Below are 26,001 nucleotides of genomic sequence, written 5' to 3' on the forward strand. Positions count from 1 at the left end.
ATATTTCATACATTATGGTTTAAAAATGTTAGAAAAATGTGTAAATTTAGCTGTATGTATAAATGTTCGTCCCGAAAGTATGATTGACATTGAAAATGTGGTTTTTTTATTTTTATTTTTTTAACCTACCCCAGGAAATAAAAAGAAAGTATAAAAAAGAAAAGAAAAACACATAAAAATGTAGTATTTTCTAGCGCTAATAATAAAACACATTGTAATAAACAACTATGATTAGAAAACTATGCAAAATATAAGTTTTTTTTACTAATCCTCTCAGATATTATTATTATTATTATTATTTGGACCAGTGTAGATATAAATATGAACAAAATTAGAATCAGAATTATAAATAATATTGTTCTAAATGCAAAACTTGCTTAAAATTAAAAGATTTGACATCGAGGCGTGCCGCTTTTTAACCAATGAGCGTAACGCTCTCATGACTGGACGTTTACGCCGGCACTGTTGCATTATGGATATTGTAGTCTTCCGCCAGGCAGTTCCGATAGGCGAACGACAATTAAAAACTACAATTTCCTCTGACGCGGACACGTGGTTTGACGCGCGGTTGCATCAGCGTAAATAGTTGCTTCACAGACCGGCTCTGATCACTTTTCTGGTTTAAAGCGCATTGTCTGTCTGACCTGTCAAAGTAGATTCATTCAACAGCGTCCTAAAGTGACAGAGGCTCAAATGAAACTGTATATTAGCGAGGGGAACCCGCACTGTATTAAAGCTCTAGCGGCGCTGGAGATCACTGGAGTGAAATGTGAGATAGAAGTGATCAGCCATGAGGGTGAGAGACATTACTATCACTTTCTGTTGGTGTTGTTGTTGTTACAGTAAAGACGCTGCTCAATGTTTTTACTCTATCATGATGGCTATACATGTAGTAAACAAAAAGTACTAATACTATACCATGGTAATACCTCAGTACTATAGTTTAATCAAAGTACTCACCATGGTACCATACATTTTCTCAGTGTGTTTCTGTGTCCCTCCAGAGAAAGTGGTCCCTCACATCACTCATCCCGTGTCCCCCGTCCTGCTCTTGCCCAGCGGTCAGCATCTCTTCAGCCCCAACAGCATCTGCCAGTGAGTGCTGGACATCACATTACACACACCCAGGGATGGGCAGCATTTATGATACATGTATTTCAAATACAAAATAGTATTTTGTAATTTGTATTTGATAGGGCAGATGAAAATGGCTTCAGTTAGATGTTTTCAAAACTGTATAGCTTTGTAGACAGGAATTTTATATCTTGAAGTTTCGGCTACTTCCTGTAGCCTTCTTCAGAACTTTAGTGTTTTGTACGTGTTTTTGTAGTTTTAAAATAGGCCCTTTGTTACCAAACATAAGTAACTAAATTAGGTCAATTATAAGTACATGTTAAAATTAAACTGTTGTTACTTTAAAACTAACCTTCACATCATGAATATTTGATCTGTTAAAGCCACAAAAATGCTAGAGGTCACTTATTCAGCCTTATCTGATTTTTGGAATCATGGTTTGAAACAGACAGTGGAAAAGAATCGGGACTCGGGTAGAAATCATGTTTGGATGAGATTATTAATGTTACGGTAGTATTCAGAGCAGGGCGAGTGATGTTGGAGCTGAACGAGACCGCTAGCGAAGCTAATGCTAAATAGTTTACCAATTTACATAATGTTCTCGAAAACTTTCAAGTAGATTCATACTGTCTTCTTTACGTTAAGTACTGTATTAGTTCCTTTTAGATAGACAGGAACGTTTTTTTGTTTACCTGCTTGTCTAGTTTCGGCTACTTCCTGTAGCCTTCGTCAGAAGCGCCACGTGATGTTGCTGTGACGTGTCTTGTAGGCTGCCTAGTCAAGCAGGTAAACAAAAAAACGTTCCTGTCTATCTAAAAGAAACTAATACAGTTCTTGAAAACTATTTTACCGATCAGCCCTCTATATTTATGATTAACAATCAATTGATTAATTAGTTATAAACTAGTTGCTATGAATACAGGAGCCATCAGTTGTCTTCTTATGAATGACGTGTTTGTCAGTGAGTCAGTGTTGCTGAGGCAAAGTAGGCCCTTTGTTACCAAACATCAAGTAACTAAATTAGGATACAATTATAAGTCATTCGCAGACTGTTAAAATTAAACTGTTGGTTACTTTAAAACTAACCTTCATCTGGGAGATCACATGAATATTTGATCTGTTAAAGCCACATTATGTAAATTTTCGCCACTAGAGGTCACTTATTCAGTCGCTTATCCTTGATTTTGTGGAATCATGGGATGTGTGGAAACAGACAGTGGAAAAGAATCGGGACTCGGGTAGAAATCATGTTCATGGATGAGATTATTAATGTTACGGTAGTATGAATCAGAGCAGGGCGAGTGATGTTGGAGCTGAACGAGACTGCTGGAGCGAATGCTAATGCTAAATAGTTTACCAATTTACATAATGTTCTCGAAAACTTTCAAGTAGATTCATACTGTCTTCTTTACGTTAAGTACTGTATTAGTTCCTTTTAGATAGACAGGAACGTTTTTTTGTTTACCTGCTTGTCTAGTTTCGGCTACTTCCTGTAGCCTTCGTCAGAAGCGCCACGTGATGTTGCTGTGACGTGTCTTGTAGGCTGCCTAGTCAAGCAGGTAAACAAAAAAACGTTCCTGTCTATCTAAAAGAAACTAATACAGTTCTTGAAAACTATTTTACCGATCAGCCCTCTATATTTATGATTAACAATCAATTGATTAATTAGTTATAAACTAGTTGCTATGAATACAGGAGCCATCAGTTGTCTTCTTATGAATGACGTGTTTGTCAGTGAGTCAGTGTTGCTGAGGCAAAGTAGGCCCTTTGTTACCAAACATCAAGTAACTAAATTAGGATACAATTATAAGTGATTCGCAAACTGTTAAACATTAAACTGTTAGTTACTTTAAAACTAACCTTCATCTGGGAGATCACATGAATATTTGATCTGTTAAAGCCACATTATGTAAATTTTTGCCGCTAGAGGTCGCTTATCCTTGATTTTGTGGAATCATGGGATGTGTGGAAACAGACAGTGGAAAAGAATCGGGACGGGACTCAGGTAGAAATCAGGTTGTAGTCCCTACCAGCTGTTTAAACAGAGATTTCTGTAAAAGAAAATATCTCTCTTTGCATTGAACTTTGAGCGTCATAACTTTGCAGATGTTGTTTATGATCAAACAGCAACATTACACACTAACTAAAGTTAAAAAAGTCAAATCATAATCAAACACCGCTTTAAATGTGCAGATTGTCTGACAAACAGTGTTCCTAAAGGATAGTGAATGTTTTGGTTTATGATGTGGTACATTATTTATTAAAAAGGGAGTTATTATACCAACATGTTTTGAATATGTCAGCTCAGATGTACTGAATGTGTGTCTCCACAGATACCTGTATGACATCAGCGGTCAGCCGGCGACTGATGCCACTAACCAGTGGCTGGAATGGGAGGCGACAAACTTACAGGTGACAATCTGCAATGTCAAAAATTAAAGCAATAGTTTGATTCTGTCATCATGTCGTTAGGACTTACGTTCATCTTTGAATCACAAATAAAGATATTTTTAATGAAATCTGAGTTAAAAGTCTGTTCACCCATAAAAAAAATGAAAGAAGAGACACGATCACTTTATATGATCAGCGTGTTTAATTTCTGTTTACTGTGTTTGCTGCTCTATGTAATGTTCACTGATCTGTGATTATATGTGAATAAAAGCCTGAATTAAATCTGTTCAATTAAACGATTACATGAAATCTCCTTCATTTGTGTTTTGAAAATAAATGAATAAATGATGACAGAATCTCTTTTAGGATGTTTAATAATACTGGAACTTTAGATAATTATAGCAGGTGATAAAAACATGATACTGTAAGTGGAAATGGAGTTGAAAGGTGTCTCAGATTTATTTATCAGATTCGCTGGATCAAACACAATTACACAGATTTATAAGTTCTGCAAACAAAAGCATAATCTTCTCGTGCTTTAACAGATGCGTGTGCTTTTTGTGTTTAATGCCTTTTCCTCAGTGCGTAACTTATATTTTATGGTTATATCTTTATCTGTAAATGTTTTTACAAGTATTTACATTTTGCATAATCTGACGACGAGCATCACAGACTTCACTGAAAACAGATCGAGCGAAATAATTCACATTTTGCTAAAAATGTTTTGTTAGAAATTAAGTGTAGGTTTAAAAATATACATTAATGTGTGTGTTCCTCATTGCTCGATTAATCTGAAAAAATTATCAACTGATTAATCGATTATCAAAATAATCATTCGTTGTAGCCCTATAAAAAGACCATTAAATATAAGATCAATGGAAGTCTCTGCAGTGTCCTGACTAATATAGTGATGTGTGTGTATTTGTGTGTTCAGCCTGCAGTGCTACAGTCTCTCCACATGGTGGCGCTGCAGGGGAAGCGTGTCGAGGCGGCCGCTGTGATGAAGGAACACCTGAACTGGCTGGAACAGAGTCTGAGCAAGAGAAACACAGCGTTCTTCATGGCAGTGAGTCCAGTTCATACACACACACACACACACACACACACACACATGATCTCACACACACACATGATCAAACACACACTCTCTCTTGATCACACACACACACTCACACAAACACACACTGACCGACAGCTTCAGTAATTATAAAATTTTACATTAAAATTGGTTCATATTTAGAGGTTTGAATTGCTGGATAAAGTGTGAAGCTCTGCGACTATGATTACAGTTAGTGTTCCTCACTGGAGAACCTTATATAACTTCATTCATGTTTTTTTTGGTTTTATAACATGATTACTTAGCATATAAATACCTTTATTTAAAATTGTGAAGATATTCATATTAATGAGAAAAATTAAAGCTGATATTCCTGCACTGTTAATCAATTGTTTACTTTACAAAATCATGATAACAGTTGTGCAAAGCAATAATATATATATATATATATATAAAAAAAAAAAAATATATATATATATATATATATATATATATATATATATATATATATATATATATATATATACAGTACAGTCCAAAAGTTTGGAACCACTAAGATTTTTAATGTTTTTAAAAGAAGTTTCGTCTGCTCACCAAGGCTACATTTATTTAATTAAAAATACAGTAAAAAACAGTAATATTGTGAAATATTATTACAATTTAAAATAACTGTGTACTATTTAAATATATTTGACAAAGTAATTTATTCCTGTGATCAAAGCTGAATTTTCAGCATCGTTACTCCAGTCTTCAGTGTCACATGATCCTTCAGAAATCATTCTGATATGCTGATTTGCTGCTCAAGAAACATTTATGATTATTTTCAATGTTGAAAACAGTTGTGTACTTTTTTTTTCAGGATTCCTTGATGAATAGAAAGTTCAAAAGAACAGCATTTATCTGAAATACAAAGCTTCTGTAGCATTATACACTACCGTTCAAAAGTTTGGGGTCAGTAAGAATTTTTATTTTTATTTTTTTGAAAAGAAATTAAAGAAATGAATACTTTTATTCAGCAAGGATGCATTAAATCAATCAAAAGTGGCAGTAAAGACATTTATAATGTTACAAAAGATTAGATTTCAGATAAACACTGTTCTTTTGAACTTTCTATTCATCAAATAATCCTGAAAAAAAATATTGTACACAAATATTTTGTACAATTGTACACATTAAATGTTTCTTGAGCAGCAGATCAGCATATTAGAATGATTTCTGAAGGATCATGTGACACTGAAGACTGGAGTAATGATGCTGAAAATTCAGCTTTGCATCACAGGAATAAATTACTTTGTCAAATATATTCAAATAGAAAACAGTTATTTTAAATTGTAATAATATTTCACAATATTACTGTTTTTACTGTATTTTTAATTAAATAAATGTAGCCTTGGTGAGCAGACGAAACTTCTGTTAAAAACATTAAAAATCTTAGTGGTTCCAAACTTTTGAACTGTACTGTATATATATATTATAATATATATGTATATGTAAGGCTGTTTTTCAGTAGCAGTTTCGAGACACAAGATGGCAGCGATTAGCTATTATTCCTCCTTGTGTTTGTATGTAAAGAGAGAGAGAGATCCTCAGAGTGAGGAAATGATCTGACAGATTCAAGAGTCTTTCTGATCGATTCTTTCGAAGAATCAGTTCATAGGAGTCATTAGATCTTGAATCGGTTTGATTTTGAGTAGAGAAACCGAAGAGAACACGATAAAACGTAAAATTACGAATTTTCGAATGAGCTTTTATTTTTATATGGCCATTTTTCAGTTTAATTTTAGTCATTTTGATTGTGTTTTTGTTCATTTTATTTATTATTTCAGTTTTAGTGTTAGTAATTTTAGTACTTTCACTTAAACGTATTTTAATCAGTTAATTTTTAAGTTTAAATTTTTCATCTAAAATTTTATTGGTGACACTTTACAATAAAGTTAACATTAATTAATGCATTAACTAACAATGAGTTATACATTTATTGCAGTATTTATGCATCTTTTTTAATGCTAGTTAATAAAAGCAAAACTGTTCATCATTAAATAATATTAACAGACACAACTTTTGATTTTAATAACGTATTAGTAAATGTTGACATTAATATTAATTAAGATTAAAAAATGTGTTTTTTGTGTTCCATTTCCATGAAATCTTGTTGCAAAGCTTTTCCATAATTTAATTCAATTATTTGCCAAGGAAACATTTCTAATTTTTCATAAAGTTTTTCATCTAATATTGATTTGTAATAGAATAAAGCACTGATAATAAGATGTGTGTTTCAGGAGGAGATGTCAGTAGCAGATGTTGTCCTGTGGGCGGCGCTCTACCCTCTGTTATCTGACGCGGGTGTTGAAGCAGGTAAGCGCTCGATCGTGTGTGTGTGTGTGTGTGTGTGTGTGTGTTCTGTCTGACGCTGCTGTTCTCTGCAGGCGAGCTGGTGCGCGGATGGTTCCAGCGTGTCGGTGTCCTCTCCGCGTGTCAGACGGCCGCTCAGACGGTCCTGCGGGGAAAAGGTGCCGAAGCCCTGAAGACGTTCCTGCAGAAGCACACGTCCGCGCACACACAGCGCCGGGACAGTCCCACCAACACCGGCGACGTACGCATCAATCACTGATTTACATGAGCATCTTTCAGATTTTAGATACGTCATCTTTTAGTCTAATTCAGCTTTTCGTATTATTAATTATAGTACTATGACTTAAACATTTTAATTAAGTCAGTTTGCAAAGAAAACATTTCTCATTTTCAGTTTTTATTTTTTTTAGTTTAGTTTTTCATCTTCATTTTCATTACTTCAATTAACATTAATATATTGAATTGGCTTTTATTTTTATATTTTAATTTTAATTTGTTTTGGTAATTTTGTTATGTGCTTTTGTAATTTTTATAAGTTTTATTTTAATATTTTAAGTTGTAGTACTATAACATTTTAATTAAGTTAGTTGCCAAAGCAACATTTCTCATTTTCAGTTTTAATTTATTTGTTTTTTTTAAGTTTAGTTTTATTTCAGCTTAACTTTAGTTAATGTTAATATTTTGAATTAGCTTTTATTTTTATATTTTCATTTTTAATTTTAGTTTGTTTATATGCTATTGACATTTTTTTTTTTTTTAATATTTATATTTGGATTTATTTTTATTTCAGTTTTAATATTAGTAATTATAGTACTTAAAAATATTTTAATATTCAGTTAATTTAAATAATTCAACTAATATTTTTTATTTCAGCTTTACATCAGTTAATATTTGAAATTAGCTTTTATTTTTATATTTTCTGTTTTAACTTATTTTGTGCTTTTGTCATTTTTATTTATTTTTTGTTTTATCATTTCTATATAGTTGTAATTCATTTCAGTTTTAGTAATTTAAGTACTTATTTTCTGTTAGTTGTCAAGACATTTATATTTTTTGTTTACGTTGAAGTCTTCTAATATTTATATATTCCAGCTTTATTTCAGTTACTAATTTAAGTTTCAGTAAACACGTCCATCTCATATTTCTCAAGAAAATATAAGAAATTATATTTTGCATAATGAAACTTAAGCTAATTTTTGGTTTTAATAATTATAATCAGTATAATTAAGCAGCTCGTCCCGAATTTAAGCAAAATTTATTGAATCTCATAATGGTCACAATTCAGACTAACATCTTAAAATCTAATGAAATAAATGCATTATGATTAAAGTTTAATTGTCATGCAAATGATCCTAAAACAGGCTTAATTTTTTCATGAAAAATATTATTTATTATTTATTTATTCCATTTTGGTGTGAAACATGACTGTCAACATATTTTCTTTATAAGAAAATTTGGGGTATTAAAAATAAAAGTTAAAAATTACATTTATTTATAATGAACATTAAATATGCTTAATTTTCTTTATGCAAAATTTATTTTTGATGTAAAGTATGACAGACATTTTACAAATATATTTATGAACAGATTTATTTTGTTCTGTTCTTCATGAGATGTTTAGTTGGTCGTCTCACACACTTCAGTAAGACTGTGATGTGTGTTTCGTCAGGCTGAAGACGGCGAGCGCGTGATGAGCGTGGAGGAGATCGAAGGAGCGGCTCAGGTCTGGTCTGAAGGACTCAAATCTGCTCCTGCCGTCACTGAGAGGAAACACCCAATGTACGATCATAATCGCTGCACACAAAACACTCACGTCTGTCCGTCCGTCTTCCGTCAGTGATGTCATGGTGTGTGTTTCTCAGTCTCCCTCAGGAAGGAAAGAGAAACGTGCTGCTCACGAGCGCTCTGCCGTACGTCAACAACGTGCCGCACCTGGGGAACATCATCGGCTGTGTGCTCAGTGCTGACGTGTTCGCCAGGTAACGTCACTTCCTGCTTGAATGTTGATTATTCTCCTCATATTCTCCATTGTTGCAGCTCCTCTCTTCCCAGTCTGTCAGTAACGCTCTTAGTTCCTGTCTCTATGAAGCCCCGCCTTCTGAAAAGCACAATGTGCTCTGATTGGTCGGCTGGAGCAGTGTGTTGTGATTGGTGTTTGGGAAATGTCCCGCCCCTTACCTTAACCGCCAGTTTCAACTAACTCAAACAAGCCCCGCCCCTTTATTCTGCGCATGAATTATTATCACAGTCACATGTGAGCGTCTGTCGGTGTTTGTTTGCAGATATGGGCGTTTACGAGGCTGGAATCTCTTGTACGTCTGCGGTACGGATGAGTACGGAACAGCCACGGAGAACAAGGCTCGGGAGGAGGGCCTGACGCCGCAAGAGATCTGCGATAAATACCACACCGTCCACGCCGCCATCTACCAGTGGTTCCAGATCGACTTTGATTTCTTCGGCCGCACGACCACTGAACGCCAAACTGAGTAAGAACGGTTCGCTTAGTGAAGCTTTTTAGACTTTTTAGTGTTTATTTATGGTTACGTTTAGTTTATTATGTATATTAGGTTTCTTTTTTGTCATTTTATCATCTTTTTATTATTAATTTTAAATTTAAACATTTATCATTTTACATTTTTATACATTTTGAATTGAATTGACAATTTTATTTTATTTACAAATGTCATATGCATGAATTTAAGGTTGATGTTTTTGTTTTGTTCATTATTTAAAAGGATTCAACCAAAGATTGTGATGCCGACTTTAATCCATTCTTAAATTATATTTTCTTTCTTCTATAAGTTATTTTATCATCTTTTTGATCAATTTTAAATTTAAAAAATAAAAATTTTAAATGTTTATAAATTTTGAGTTTATTTGAATTGGCAATATACTGAATCAATATCACCACAGCAGAAACATTTTATTTTATTTTATTTTCAAATTTCATATGTATGAACTAATTGCTGTTGTTTTTATTTTTTTCATTATATGAAATGATTTAGTCAAAGTATTTGATAACATAAAACAAATTACTTTGGTTTTTAACATGTATTTTCTTTCTTTTATCTTATTTTATTATCTTTTTTGGTTAAATTAAAAAATTATAATTTTAAATTTTTATAAATTTTGAATTGGCAATATGTCAATATCACCACTGCAGAAACTTTATTTTGTTTTATTTTTATTTATTTATTTATTTACAAATATCATATGCATGAATTTAAGGTTGATGTTTTTGTTTTGTTCATTATTTAAAAGGATTCAACCAAAGATTGTGATGCCATAAAACAATTTAATGACTTTAATCCATTCTTAAATTATATTTTCTTTCTTCTATAAATTATTTTACCATCTTTTTAATCAATTTTAAATTTAAAAAATGAAAATTTTAAATGTTTATAAATTTTGAATTTATTTGAATTGGCAATATACTGAATCAATATCACCACAGCAGAAACATTTTATTTTATTTTCAAATATATGAACTAATTGCCATTTTTATTTTTTTCAATATATAAAATGATTTAGTCAAAGTATTTGATAACATAAAACAAATTACTTTGGATTTTAACATATGCATTTTCTTTATTTTATCTTATTTTATTATCTTTTTTATTAAATTAAAAAATATATATAATTTTAAATGTTTATAAATTTTCAATTGGCAATATATCAATATCACCACTGCAGAAACTTTATTTTATTTTATTTTTTAAATTTATTTATTTATTTATTTATTTACAAATATCATTTGCATGAACTGATTGCTGTTGTTTTTGTTTTGTTCATTATATAAAAGGATTCAACCAAAGATTGTGATGTCATAAAACAATTTAATGACTTTAATCCATTCTTAAATTATATTTTCTTTCTTCTATAAGTTATTTTATCATCTTTTTTATCAATTTTAAATTTAAAAAATGTATTTGAATTGGCAATATACTGAATCAATATCACCACAGCAGAAACATTTTATTTTATTTTATTTTCAAATATCATATGCATGAACCAATTGCTGTTGTTTTTATTTTTTTTCATTATATGAAATGATTTAGTCAAAGTATTTGATAACATAAAACAGATTACTTTGGATTTTAACATATGCATTTTCTTTCTTTTATCTTATTTTATTATCTTTTTTTTTTATTAAATTAAAAAAAATAATTTTAAATGTTTATAAATTTTGAATTGGCAATATGTCAAAATCACCTTTATTTTATTTTTATTTATTTATTTATTTACAAATATCATATGCATGAACTGATTGCTGTTGTTTTTGTTTTGTTCATCATATAAAAGGATTCAGTCAAAGCTTGTGATGCCATAAAACACTAGATAAAATTACTCTGGATCTTAAAATATATTTTCAAAATACTTTTTTTTTTTTAAGTCTGACACTGAATGTTTATCCGCAGGCAGGTTGTGTAGTTACATCATTGTTGGAGATCTAACTGAGCTCTGCCACCGTATCAGACGAGCTAAAGTTGTTTTTAACTAAATCACGTCTGCGTCTCCTCAGAATCGCTCAGGACATTTTCTGGCGTCTGCACGAGAGGGGCTTTCTGCTGGAGGACACGGTCGAGCAGCTGCGCTGTGAAAGCTGCCAGCGTTTCCTGGCCGACCGCTTCGTGGAGGGCGTGTGCCCTCACTGCCATTACCCAGAAGCCCGCGGGGACCAGTGTGACAAATGTGGCCGCCTCATCAATGCTGTGGAGCTCAGGGTACGGTTCAAGACCACTCGTTCCTCTACATCCTTCAGGGGACACTATCAGTGTCAATATTGATCATGCTAAATAAAAGTATTAATTTCTCACAGAGTAGTGTATGTTTACTATGGGGTGTATATTTGATTATCATATGGTCTCTCCTGTAGAATCCTCAGTGTAAGGTGTGCAAGGAAACGCCGGTGATCCGCTCCTCTAAACACCTGTTTCTGAACCTGCCGAAGGTAAAATAACACCTGTGAGATGTTGTTGATCTCTTTATCTTCAGCTCAGTCTGAGTGTGTGTTTGTGACAGCTGGAGGACGAGTTGGAGCAGTGGCTGGAGAAGTCGATAGGCTCCGGCGACTGGACGCTGAACGCGCGGCACATCACGCGCTCGTGGCTCCGTGACGGCCTGAAGCCGCGCTGCATCACGCGTGACCTGCGGTGGGGGACGCCCGTGCCGCACCAGGATTACAAGGAGAAGGTATGAACGCACAGATCAGATGTTGTTTCACTAATATCATCCATTAATCCCAACTGTATCCGTCTGTCCATGAAGGTGTTCTACGTGTGGTTCGACGCTCCTATTGGCTACCTGTCCATCACGGCAAACTACACCGACCAATGGGAGAAGTGGTGGAAGAACCCTCAGCAGGTGACACTCCTCAGTTTAAAGGATTAGTTCACTTTCAGATTAAAATTTCATGATAATTTATTCACCTCCATGTCATCCAAGATGTTCATGTCTTTCTTTCTTCAGTCGGAAAGAAATGAAGGTTTTTGAGGAAAACATTCCAGGATTTTTCTCCATATAGTGGACTTCACTGGGGTTCAACGGGTTGAAGGTCCAAATGTCAGTTTCAGTGCAGCTTCAAAGCTTTTTACACGATTCCAGACGAGGAATAAGAGTCTTATCTAGAGAAACCATCGGACATTTTCTAAAAAAATACAAATTATATACTTTTTAACCACAAATGCTCGTCTTGCACTAGCTCTCTTCTTCTTCTCCACAGGTCAAAGTTTGAACTAAATTGTCATATTCAATATGCTAGTGCAAGTATATAACAATTAGTTCAAACTTTGACCTGTGGAGGGCAGTAATACACTTAGCAGTGTCTACACTGACGGAATTCAAATAGAGAAGAAGAAGAAGAGAGCTAGTTCAAGACGTAAAAGTACATAATTATTCTTTTTTTTTTAGAAAATGTCCGATGGTTTCTCTAGATAAGACTCTTATTCCTCGTCTGGGATCATGTAGAGCTCTTTGAAGCTGCACTGAAACTGACATTTGGACCTTCAACCCGTTGAACCCTGAAAAATCCTGGAATGTTTTCCTCAAAAACCTTCATTTCTTTTCCACTGAAGAAAGAAAGACATGAACATCTTGGATGACATGGGGGTGAGTAAATTATCAGGAAATTTTAATCTGAAAGTGAACTAATCCTTTAATGAATTCTCTTAATTCTCCCACTGATTGACGAAACGCTGCTGTCTGTAACAGGTGTGGTTCAGCGTGTGATTGTCATGTGTGTCCTGTAGGTGGAGCTGTATAACTTCATGGCGAAGGACAACGTTCCGTTCCACAGTGTCGTTTTCCCTTGTTCACTTCTTGGAGCTCAAGACAACTACACACTGGTCAATAATCTCATTGCCACCGGTGAGATTTTTTTAAAATTCAGATTATTAAAATAACATCAAACGAAACAGCAGTCTAATATTATCAAAGATGCATATTCCACTTCACATTGACCCTTTAAAATGCGAGTTTGGATTTTTAATATTTTTGAAAAGTCTCTTCTGCTCATCAAATCTGCATTTATTTGATCAAAAATACAGTAAAAATTGTGAAATATTATTCCAATGTAAATCAGCTGTTTTCTATGTGAATATATAGTAAAGTGTAATTTATTCCTGTGATCAAAGCTGAATTTTCAGCATCATTACTCCAGTCTTCAGTGTCACATGATCCTTCAGAAATCATTCTAATATGATGATTTGATGCTCAAGAAACATTTATGATTATTATCAGTTATTTTTTGTGGAAACTGTGATGCATTTTATTTTTAAGGATTCATTGATGGATAAAAAAGTAAAAAAAAAGAAACAGCATCTGACAACACTGATCAGACTGATTTTGTAGCATGTAATTGGCTGATTTCATAATGAATGTTTTTCCAGAATACTTGAATTATGAGGACACCAAGTTCTCCAAGAGTCGTGGTGTGGGTGTGTTCGGTGACATGGCCAAAGACACCGGCATCCCGTCCGACGTCTGGCGCTTCTACCTCCTGTATCTGCGGCCTGAAGCTCAGGATTCAGCGTTCTCCTGGGCCGACATGGCTCTCAAGAACAACTCTGAGCTCCTCAACAACCTGGGCAACTTCATTAACAGGTTTGTGTTGGTGGATTGTGAGTTAGAATTATTATTAATGCATTATTAACGCTTTATTATGGTAAAGCGTTACCGTTTTCTTTAACGATGCTGATGTTTCCACAGGGCAGGGATGTTTGTGAGCAAGTTCTTCGACGGCTGCGTTCCTGAGATGATTCTGAATGAAGACGATAAGCGGCTCATCGCTCAGGTGTGCTGGGAGCTCAAGCAGTACATCCAGCTGCTGGATAAAGTCAGGTCAGGAGTTACCCACAATTCCTCATGGACGTGTGTGCATGGAATGAAATGCAGAGATTCACAGATTTGGATTGTGCAGGAGCCTGCAGAGCTGCACGATAAATCGTTAAAAGACGGCGATCTTGATTTAAACACCCACAAGAGATTAATTCAAAAATGCTGATTCATCCAGTAATGAATCAAGTGAAGTGTTTATTAGTGAGTCATTGAATCATTTATTCAAGAGATTAATTCGAAAATGCTGATTCATTCCAGTAATGAATCAAGCAAAGTCTTTTAATGAGTCGTTGAATCATTCATTCGAGATTTGTTCAAAAATGCTGATTCATCCAGTAATGAATCAAGTGAAGTCTTTATTTGTGAGTCATTGAATCATTCATTCAAGAGATTCATTCAGAAATCACTGATTCATTTACATTTACGCATTTGGCAGACGCTTTTATCCAAAGCGACTTACATTACATTATACTATACATTTGTGTCTGAGTATGTGCAATCCCTGGGATCGAACCCATGACCTTGGCATTGTTAGTGCCATGCTCTAACCACTGAGCTACAGGAAAGCTGTAGCTCATTCATCCAGTAATGAAGCAAGTGAAATGTTTATTAGTGAGTCATTGAATCATTCATTCAAGAGATTAATTCGAAAATGCTGATTCATTCCAGTAATGACTCAAGCAAAGTCTTTTAATGAGTCGTTGAATCATTCATTCGAGATTTGTTCAAAAATGCTGATTCATCCAGTAATGAATCAAGTGAAGTCTTTATTTGTGAGTCATTGAATCATACATTCAATAGATTCTTTCGAAAACGCTGATTCATGCAGTAATGAATCTAGTGAAGTCTTTATGAGTGAGTCATTGAATCATACATTCAATAGATTCTTTCGAAAACGCTGATTCATCCAGTAATGAATCTAGTGAAGTCTTTATGAGTGAGTCACTGAATCATTCATTCGAGATTCATTCAAAAAAACACTGATTCATCCAGTAATGAAGCAAGTGAAGTCTTTTTGAGCGAGTCATTGAATCATACATTCAAGAGATTCATTCAAAAACGCTGATTCATCCAGTAATGAAGCAAGTGAAGTGTTTGTTTGAGTCATTGAATCATTCATTCAAGAGATTAATTCGAAAATGCTGATTCATTCCAGTAATGACTCAAGCAAAGTCTTTTAATGAGTCGTTGAATCATTCATTCGAGATTTGTTCAAAAATGCTGATTCATCCAGTAATGAATCAAGTGAAGTCTTTATTTGTGAGTCATTGAATCATACATTCAAGAGATTCATTCAAAAAAACACTGATTCATTCCAGTAATGACTCAAGCAAAGTCTTTTAATGAGTCGTTGAATCATTCATTCGAGATTTGTTCAAAAATGCTGATTCATCCAGTAATGAATCAAGTGAAGTCTTTATTTGTGAGTCATTGAATCATACATTCAAGAGATTCATTCAAAAACGCTGATTCATGCAGAAATGAAGCAAGTGAAGTGTTTGTTTGAGTCATTGAATCATTCATTCAAGAGATTCATTCGAAAATGCTGATTCATCCAGTAATGAATCAAGTGAAGTCTTTATGAGTGAGTTATTGAATCATTCATTCAAGAGATTCATTCAAAAAAACACTGATTCACCCAGTAATGAATCAAGTGGATTCTTTTTGAGTGAGTCATTGAATCATTCATTCAAGAGATTCATTCAGAAAATGCTGATTCATCCAGTAATGAATCAAGTGAAGTCTTTATGAGTGAGTTATTGAATCATTCATTCGAGATTCATTCAAAAAAACACTGATTCATCCAGTAATGAAGCAAGTGAAGTCTTTTTGAGCGAGTCATTGAATCATACATTCAAGAGATTCATTCAAAAACGCTGATTCATGCAGAAATGAAGCAAGTGAAGTCTTTATGAGTGAGTCATTGAATCATTAATTCAAGAGATTCATTCAAAAAAACACTGATTCACCCAGTAATGAATCAAGTGGATTCTTTTTGAGTGAGTCATTGAATCATTCATTCAAGAGATTCATTCAGAAAATGCTGATTCATCCAGTAATGAAACAAGCGAAGACTTTAGGCTTGTTCAAGATGCATCGGTGCTACGCAAACCAATCGGTGTATGACATCAAAGTACCGCGAGAGCGATTGGAGAGAATATATGACTTTTGAATCGCTTTCGCGGTACTTTGATGTCATACACCGATTGGTTTGCGTAGCGCCGATGCATCTCGAACAAGCCTTTTATGAGCGAGTCATTGAATCATTCATTCAAGAGGTTCATTCAAAAACACTGATTAATCCAGTAATGAAACAAGTTTAGTCTTTATGAGCGAATCACTGAATCATCATTCATTCAAACCGATCTTTTTCTTAAAGATTCAAATTAATGAAATATTTGTTAAGTAGACTGCAGTAATTAACATGTTGTCAGAACCTTCTAGTAAATTTATTTTGGGTGTCTGTTCAGAATCATGGGAGAATCGTGATCTCCATTTTAAACCATAAAGGTGATTCTCAGTTTACCCAGAATCCTGCAGCTCTACCACCCTGTAACTGAATTTGTCTAGTTTTGCTCAGCTCTGTATTTCAGCAGCTTGTAATTCCTCAATAAATCACAGTTACCTGGAAACATCAGGCAATCTGTGATTTCCAAACTCACAGAAAATAAATGTATAAAATGATAAAATGATTCCTAAAAAATCCTTATCCAATTATCACAACAACAGCTAGAAACGTCTTGGAAATTAATTGTGAAACAAAAGCCGCTGTAACCCTGATTATGAAACTACTGGACGAAGAAGCCTTTATTTCTTACAGTAATCTTCAGCAAGCATGCGTTTGTCTCGTAATATTGCACATGTGAACAGATGTAAGTGCATTAAACTCTCATCATGTGGCTTATAATGTGTTTGTTCCAGGATCCGTGACGCTCTGAAGTGCATCCTGAACATCTCTCGTCATGGGAATCAGTACATCCAGGTTAATGAACCCTGGAAGAAGATAAAAGGGGGAGACGGCGACAGGCAAGTCGTCACATGATCACGTCTGCCGCATCAGTGTGTTTGCTGAAGTACGGCAACACACTGCAGAAATACACACAAATTATTGATAATTTCTAATTCATAACTTTCTAAAATGATTATTTAATGCTTTAACTAACGGACCTTATTGTAAAGTGTCACCATTATTTCTAAAATATACAGAGATAATAGTTTTGAGAAAAAAAAAAAAGTTTTTAAGTACAATTTCCTGAGAACACGCAAATGAGTTCTCGCCCTCGGCATGTTAATTGGTTCTGCCGGAGGTTGATTGTGTGTAATGAAGGCGTGACGTTTGCGTGTGTTTGGCTGCAGGCAGCGCGCCGGTACCGTGACGGGCGTGTCGGTGAACGTGGCGTGTCTCCTGTCTGCCGTGCTGGAGCCGTACATGCCCACCGTCAGTCACACCATCCGTGCCCAGCTGCAGGCTCCGCCCACCTGCGCCAGCGCCATGCTGCAGGGGGCGGGAACCTTCATCTGCACACTGCCAGCCGGGCACCGCATCGGCACGGTAACGCCTGACTTCTCCTGATATTAAGTGTTACCATGTGACTGTAAGAGCACTGCATTATTACATATGCAAAATCTCAAATTAATTTTTTATATTTTTTACTTTTGTTGTTGACCTCTCCTACAGGTCAGCCCTTTGTTCCAAAAGTTGGAGAACGAACAGATTGAGGCTCTGAGGAAAAAATTTGGAGGACAACAGGTTCGTCAAAGACATTCATCCATTATTAATCAGAGTTCTCGGGCAGAAACGGGAATTGGGATTTCCAGGCCAGACTTATTTATGGAAATTAACAATATCCTGAAAATACATCAAAAAGTCATTGAAATTTAAAAAACAATTAAAAATAAAACATAAATATGAAAAAATAATTATATAAAATATTAAAAATAAAAAATGTATATGAAAAAAATTATATAAAATATTAAAAATAACAAATGTATATGAAAAAAGTTATATAAAATGATCTTAAAAATAACAAATGTATATGAAAAAATAATTACATAAAATAGTATTTCAAAATATATATGAAAAATAATTATATAAAATATAAAAATGAAAAAAATTATATAAAATGATATTTAAAAATAACAAATGTATATGAAAAAATAATTACATAAAATAGTATTTCAATGTAAAAATTTCTAATATCTGTTTTTCTCCCACTCTCTCCATTTATTTTTTATTTAATTCTTTTTATAATTAAAAAATATGTAAAATAATATATTTATGAACAAATAAATATATAAAATATTAAAAATAAAAAATGTATATGAAAAAAAATTATATAAAATATTTCAATATAAGAAATTCTAATATCTCAGTTGTTCTCCCACTCTCTATCCATCTATTTTTTTAAATTAATTTTTATATAATTTAAAAAATATATATTATAATTATTATATTATAATTTATTTATTATATAAAAAAAATATTTTATCAGCTAGAAATTGCTCTTTGTGAGTGTGATCTCTCTAAAATAATTAATAAAAATGCTTATGAATAACTGGAAAAATTCTCATTTTCTGAGAATTATTTTGGAAACTGCATCGATTAACCGCTCCTATAAATATGCAACAATCTTTTTTAAAATGCAATGAAATCTGTTTAAATTATTCTTTTCAAAATACAATAAAATCTATGAATTACCCCTGTTTCATTTTCTGCTTTGCTGGTACAACCACATATTTTATTCATACAATCAATACAAATATATATGTGATATTTGTGAGTGTACGACTGGAACAGATGTGGAAATTCATCGGGCAGAAGGTGTAAGAACCCTGATTAATTAAACCGGCTCTGATGAAGATCAGCTCGATGTTATTCTCTCTAATGAATGAAAGAACATTTACATGTTCGGTTGTTTATCTGTCTGATTCTCGGCCTCTTTCAGCCAGAAGACGAGAGTCTGGAAGCGAAGGTAGACGAGCGTGTGACCGCTCTCTGTTCTCACGGCTTTGTGTCTGTTTTCACTAAAACTGACTGTGAAATCGATTCAGTGATGATGTCTGTATTCAGAGAACGGCAGCTCTGGATCAAAGCCTGCTGCTGTCAGTCACGCCGCGCCGTTTCTATCAACCCAGAATGCAATCTGCCCCCGGCCGCCCGTCTTAAAGACAACAAACCTCATTTTACATTCTTCTTAACGTTTGTTTAAGAGCAATGATTTCACAGAGCTCTTCAGTGCTTGTGTGTACTAACAGATGTTTCTGCATGCGTGTTTGTGTGGTTGCTCTTATGAATTACCAGATTATTTTATCTTTAATATTATTATTATTATTAAAAATCTTTTTAATTAAAACAAACAAATGCAAGTCATTTTTTGCTTTCTTTTTAAATTCTGAAACATGCACATAATATACTATTTGATGAAATATTATTTTTCTGTTTCTAGACCCCGAGTTCCAGCGCCGCAACAGTCGAGACCAAACCCAGCGTTAGTGCCGCGCAGGACGCCTCGCTGAACGTCAGCGCAGATCCAGAGAGAGCCAAACAGCTGACGGCTTTAGTGGCAGAACAAGTAAGAACTCACACACACTCATGTTTCACTATATTAGTAAGGACATTGCATAGACTTGCATTGATTTTATATCAGGTTAATGATATTTTCTATGGTTTAACCCAACCACTACCCCTAAACCAACCCGCCACAGAAACGTGATTTTAAAAAACACTAGATTTTAAAACAAACGTGTTTTGGCCGATTTATAAACCTTTTTAACTAGTGATCACCAGTAAAATGTCTTCATAGTAGTCATAATATTTCTCTATATAAGTGAAGAGAGACATTTGGTGATCATAAGTATAGCTAAACCTGTACACACACACACACACACACAATACTGGTCAAAAGTGATGTCTGGAGGGGATATTTGTTTTTTATGACCCTAGAAGGGCGATTTAAACCATCAAAATATGAAGAAAATACTTTTTTTAATATATATATTTTAAATATGAGGGAAGAACAAAACACTAAACTCGGTTAAAGTGTTTTTCTGACAAAATTATGTGGCAAAAAAGGCAAAAACTACCGCTGCAGGTTTTATTTTACTATACAGTAGACTGCATAGAAAAACCAAAAGCTGGGAGGAAAAAGCAAACATCGACTACAACATAATCAGTTATTAATATTTGGCTTGATTTTGCATGTTTATAATTTGTTTCTATGACAGCCTGCACAAAAATTATGTCACACAATATGTCATGTTTCATTATCGCAAATAAAACAATCGACTCCAAGCACAATACGCAATGTGATTACAAACTCTTTAAAACATTTTTAATAATATTTTGAGTAAAAAGTGTCAATTTTCCGGACCGGACCTTGTGACTGTTAAAGCTTTTTTTATCTTTTCAATATAATCTAGTAGGAAAGTTCAAGAACGCCGCCCTTTTCTTCCAAAATACGCATTGTGGCGCTTTAGTAGCTGCATTTATTGTCTATTGTTTATATCTTTTATTAGAATTTTTTAAAAAGGAAAATGAATAAAGGTGAAATTTTAGAAATATTTAATACATGTAAATATATTTTATTTCCATGTTTAACATGAAATTATTCTTTTTTTCTCATTTAATTTCATTTTTTCGCCTCGTTTTATGAAAGTCTTTAACTGAAGGCGTGATCATCATTATTCATATGTAGTGCTCATATGTGATTCACTGGTGTGTGTTTGTGTTTCAGGGCGATAAAGTACGAGCTCTAAAAGCTCAGAAAGCCGAGAAGTCAGTCATCGCGGAGGAAGTCGCCAAATTAATTGAGCTGAAAAAACAACTCTGTCTCGCGGAGGGCAAGAACCCAGAGCCGGCCGCTCCGAAAGGGAAGAAGAAATAAGAGGTGAACATGAGGAAGAAAACTACTTTATATTTTAGAATATTTTCTGGGAACTATTTTCTTGGATACTGCACTGTTTAACCACTCCTATAATAATCCAACCAATCCAGATTTCACAATGCAGTTTCATTTTTCTGCTTTGTTACAACCATGTATTTTATTCATACACTCAATAAACACCAAGACAAAAATCACAAAGACTGGATTCAGTTCATTTTAAAAAACTTTAATAACAAAATGTGTGTAATACAAGTCCATATTAAGTAAGGCTAAATAAAAATTTGCTACGCTAATACAGTAATTCGGCATGCATGTTTATTTTAACATTAGGAAGGTAAATGATTACATGTAATGATGATCATGTGATACACATATAGAAAAATAGGCATAGATCAGAGGCAGAGAGTGTTATAAACTGCTAGTTCTAAAAATTCTGAAAAAGTTTCAAGAGAAATAAGTGAGAGCAAAATCGCCATTCATCATAATCTTCCCCTTCATCTCAACACACACACACACACACACACACACACACACTCACACTTAGAGGCCTCGGGTTGATGGTGAGCGCAGAGAGAAACGGCTCACAATCGTTCAGAATAACAGTCCTGAGCTACTAATCTCTGTCATTGACACGTTTAAAAGCCCTGTCATTAACACATTAGACCAATCAGAGCAGGCTGGTTACAGTGAAACACACCTCCATTCGCTTCTACAATCATGTTACTGATACAATCACGTTGCTTCTTCTACTTCCTTTTTATTGCAGTTCTGCCGTTTCTTCCATCGTCTCTGCTACATTCCCTACAGACTCCTCTCCACAGACGAACAATCAGCTTTCAATTACACAGAAAGTTGATTAACTTTGGGTAGTTTAATAAGATTTGGTGCTTAAACCAAGCGTTTGCGATATCACCAGGTGAATCTCGAGGAAACCGGTCTTCGGAAGTTATATTTTGCTTAAAATAAAGGTGTTTTTTTTTCATAAGTTAATTGCATACTGCATTTTTATTACTGTAATGCAAAATATCTCATACTTTGTGTTCTCTTTTGATAATCTTAAAAATATTTGTATTTGTTTTACTGTCTTTTGCTGATTACAGTCGTTTTGTGTTTGTAAAAAGTTATTTGCTTTTGATATTTTTATTGCTATAATGCAATCTCATTCTTTAATTGATTCGTAACATTTAAACGCCATATTAGTACTTGCCTTAAATTTTTGCTGATTTAAATGTTTAAAAAAAATGCATTGGTCATTTTAATTTACTGAAAAAAATTAGGCTTTATTTTTTTCATTTATATAATTTCATATCCGCTTTCAATATTTTTATTATCATTTGCGATATCATTCTTTAATTTGTGTCCTCTTTTGATAATTTAAAAAATATTTGTATTTGTTTTACAGTCGTTTTATGGAGGTAAAAACCTTCGTTTTCTAATTTATCTAATTTCTTCTTTGCTTTTGATATTTTTATTGCTTTAATGCAATCTCATTCTTTAATTTATTCATAGTGTCATTCGTTAAATTTTAAGATTTAAACACTATATTAGTACTTGCTTTTAATTTTTCCTGATTTTTTTTTTTAAAAAACACATTATGGTCATTTTAATTTTAACTTCGTAAAATCAGGCTTTTTCTCATTTATCGAATTTCATATTTGCTTTTGATATTTTTAACATTTATCATAGTAGAATTGGCCTGATTGAAATGCTTTAAAAACATTATATTAGTAATTTTAATTTACTGAATAAAGCTTTATGAAAAATCTAATTGGTTTTGGATGAGGTTCGACCGGGTCGTGTTTCCGTTGGGCTCCGCATTCCTCCTTTTCTTTACGGCTCAATCTGACTTTCTCTTTCTCTCTCGGTGGGAAACGCTCTCCCCTCTCTCCCCCCCGTCCCACGTGTCTTTTATCTCCTTCTAAATGTGCATTTCACGGTCAATTGTTCGCTTCCCTTCAACCCCTTCTTTCCTGTTGCTCCTTCACCTCCTGGTGTTGACGAGTCTCTCGATGAGCGCCCGGCGCGTCCTCTGCACCTCCTCTCCCAATCGCTCGATCTCGGCTTTGAGGCGCTCGTTCTGATCCGTCAGCTCCTGCACCTTCCTCTCGTTCTCCTGCTCGCGCTCTCTTCTGCTCTTCTTCCCCGGGGACGGCGAGCACAGCGCGCCTCCTTTCTCGCCCCCTCGCTTTCTCTTGCCCGGCCGCGAGGAGACGGGAGGGGACGCCGGAGGGGAGCAGTTGAGGGAGGGCGAGCGGGACGCCGAGGAGCAGGACGACGTGTCGGGAACCGTAGGGAGCTCCTCCTCGCTGGCGGCCGGAGACGGAGGCGGGTGGAGGTGGTACCCGCCGCTGACCATCGTTTCCACCGACCCCACGCCTCCTTCGCTGAGGAGCTCGAAGAACTCGGGCGGAAGCAGGTCTCCTCCGGACGAGGTGTGCTCCGAATCGCCGCCTCTCCGGTCCTCCTGTCGCGGAGGCGTCGGCGGCGGGTCGTCGGTGACGCGTTGCACACCGTCGCCCCATACCTGCCCCTCCGTCAACCAGGTGAGCGAGCAGCTCTCCAACACATCCAGAAACTCGGGCTCCTTCTGCATAAGAGGCGAAGAAGAGAAACCGTTAGGGGGAAAAACGTCGTACGGACGAGATTGTAGAACGGTGTTTGACGTTACTGACCTCGGAGCAAGGCGGGGCTCGCGTAAGTTTGGCCCCGCCTGCGTCGGAGCCCAGTATATCCTGTAGGTCTTCATACCACGCCTCCAACTCTGCACCACATAGCGGCCCCACACCAGGGGGGTACAGCCACTCCGCAGTCATCGCACCAATCAGTCGCTATCCACAGACACAATACGATATGCTCCCACACCTAGCACACCAGACCTGACCCAGAAAAAATACATAAACTGTCCAGAAGAGGAAATGAAAACAAACCTGCTGTTGCTGCACACCGATACGGCTCAACACATCAGAGTAAAGCTTCACCTGCACCGCAGGTTTTGGGAATAGCCGATTTATCTGGGTGACCCGCTATTATACGCGATATTAAGATTGACTGCTCGGCCACCGGGTGCAACAAGGACACACAGTGGCCGGACGGTGTTACTGCACAATAAATATTCAGAAGAGTTTCAGAAAAGCGTGCATGCATGAACAGAGGAAAAAAGGTTTGTGTTGTTCATTATTATTTACTATATAGCCGGTTTAGTGCTTATGTAAGATTCACTCAAATAAAAATAATAAAAACTTTAAAAAGGTGCTCACCTTTAAAGTGTCTCTTGTCAATCAAGTTTGAATGTGAGTTGGTGGCGATATTTTGTCCCAATAATTCTAGAGAAATAAAACATTGAACAGCTCAAGCCACAGTACTTGGTTACAAAATCTATTTAAAAATTAAAAAAAAAAAAATTAAAAATATTTATATCTGTTATAAAAGCTATTTAAAAATTAAAAAAAAAAAAAAAAATCTGAAACAAACACGTGCAAGTGATACAAAAGCATCATAGAGGGGCTTGTGGACGATCGGATGCTCGTAAAAATAACCCGTAGCAATTATTAATTCTTTAATCTTGAATCTAAAATTAGGTCATTGTATTTTTTTATGTAAACAAAGGCGCATTGTGTGCTCGAGGGCGCCCTCTGCGAGAGTCTGAGCAGACAGCGTCTGTCAAAACAAGCTGAAGGACTCGATCTCAACGCGAACACATTCAAGTTCAGCTGAAATAACATCGCAGAACTCATGTGAGGAAAAAACGCGATAATCAAGCTGCTTTAGATGCCCGTGTGAGACAATGAAAACAGCCCTGACATATGCACCTGAGGCACTCCCACGTGTTTTGTTTTTATATATATAAATCGTAATGCGGTGTAAAGCGATATATAACTAAAAAAAAAAAAAAAAGAATAAAATTTGTATTATCTATTATTATTATTATTATTATTATTAAATCATGAATAATAATATTAAGGAGTTTATTTGATGTATTCAGGCTCCAAATGTGACTAAATCGAATATTTTCAAAGGGCTCGACAGTCGTGAGATTATACGATAATTCACTTAAAATTGTTTCAAATTAATTTACTATATAAACTAACTTAACTGCCCATCTGGAGCTGGGATTTACGAAACTGACAGCGAGCCAATGACGTCATGGAATCAAAGTACAGGAGTGAGGAAACAAAGGGCGAACGCTCCGCACCAAAATAACACTTTAAAAGTACTTTAACGATATAAAACACAACGAGTTAGCCATCGTGACTACATCCATTTGATTTCCTAAACTGTAAAAAGTTGATGTAGCGCAGTTCCGTTGACGAAGCGTTATCGATCTTACAAAAAACCGTTAAAAATAAAACGTTCGCAAAAAAGTTCTCGCGTGCGCGTCTAAAATGCCGCGATCGTAGCGAAATGACAGCTGTCATCGCGTAGTTTTGTAAACAAGTAACTATTAAAGTAATAAAGCAGTTAAGATGGTGCCTTAAATAAGGAAAACGGACGGAGAAAGAGAGAAAAAAATCCAGTGAAATTTGAGTTGAACAACTGTATTCCAAAAACAGCCTGGGATAGTCGCCAAAACATGCGCATTCCTGTTTTCCAAAAGGAAAAGCTTGACACACATCTATATACCAGCGAGAAAAGTACATCAGATCACAATATAAAGAATAGAGAAATAGATAAAGATGACACTCACCCTTTTCTTTTTATTATTTCTTTTCCTCGGCTGTTTCGGATTCAGGGTTTGTGTGTGTTTTTGTAGAGATTGGTGATAGCTCATGTTAACCATTGTTCAGTTGAAGTCACCGAGTGTGGATTTCGGAAACTCCCGGGGACATTTATAGAGTGACTCCAACCGAACTCTGGGGGAAGGATCTCAAGGTGCAACCTAACTGAGAGTACGAGAACCTGACAGGAGAT

General features: G+C 35.0%; 2 protein-coding genes across 5 annotated transcripts; one reads left to right on the forward strand and one right to left on the reverse strand.

The window, feature by feature from the left end:
* Positions 1 to 546: 546 nt before the first annotated feature.
* On the forward strand, positions 547 to 21,291 carry mars1 (methionyl-tRNA synthetase 1). 2 transcript variants are annotated; one of them, XM_048198692.1, is made up of 22 exons: positions 547 to 796; positions 1,005 to 1,095; positions 3,408 to 3,486; positions 4,400 to 4,531; positions 6,802 to 6,877; positions 6,949 to 7,115; positions 8,544 to 8,653; positions 8,737 to 8,853; positions 9,157 to 9,360; positions 11,397 to 11,598; positions 11,751 to 11,825; positions 11,897 to 12,067; positions 12,143 to 12,238; positions 13,123 to 13,240; positions 13,762 to 13,975; positions 14,081 to 14,212; positions 17,132 to 17,236; positions 17,567 to 17,762; positions 17,889 to 17,960; positions 19,156 to 19,182; positions 19,657 to 19,782; positions 20,944 to 21,291. In XM_048198692.1, the coding sequence occupies exons 1-22, from the start codon at positions 694 to 696 to the stop codon at positions 21,091 to 21,093; spliced, it is 2,763 nt and encodes a 920-aa protein (XP_048054649.1). In that variant the 5' UTR covers positions 547 to 693; the 3' UTR covers positions 21,094 to 21,291. The 2 variants fall into 2 exon arrangements, with proteins under 2 accessions (XP_048054649.1, XP_048054652.1); XM_048198695.1 differs by lacking the exon at positions 19,156 to 19,182.
* Positions 21,292 to 21,303: 12 nt separating this feature from the next.
* On the reverse strand, positions 21,304 to 26,001 carry ddit3 (DNA-damage-inducible transcript 3). Of its 3 annotated transcripts, none has more exons than XM_048198699.1 (4): positions 25,778 to 25,999; positions 24,351 to 24,416; positions 23,766 to 23,992; positions 21,304 to 23,680 (listed from the first exon to the last, which is right to left on the reverse strand). In XM_048198699.1, the coding sequence occupies exons 3-4, from the start codon at positions 23,904 to 23,906 to the stop codon at positions 23,075 to 23,077; spliced, it is 747 nt and encodes a 248-aa protein (XP_048054656.1). In that variant the 5' UTR covers positions 23,907 to 23,992; positions 24,351 to 24,416; positions 25,778 to 25,999; the 3' UTR covers positions 21,304 to 23,074. The 3 variants fall into 3 exon arrangements, with proteins under 3 accessions (XP_048054656.1, XP_048054655.1, XP_048054657.1); XM_048198698.1 differs by having other exon boundaries at positions 23,766 to 23,969; positions 25,778 to 25,993; XM_048198700.1 differs by lacking the exon at positions 24,351 to 24,416 and having other exon boundaries at positions 23,766 to 23,969; positions 25,778 to 26,001.

Source organism: Megalobrama amblycephala, linkage group LG8 (genome assembly GCF_018812025.1).
Source record: "Megalobrama amblycephala isolate DHTTF-2021 linkage group LG8, ASM1881202v1, whole genome shotgun sequence".
NCBI lineage: Eukaryota > Metazoa > Chordata > Actinopteri > Cypriniformes > Xenocyprididae > Megalobrama > Megalobrama amblycephala.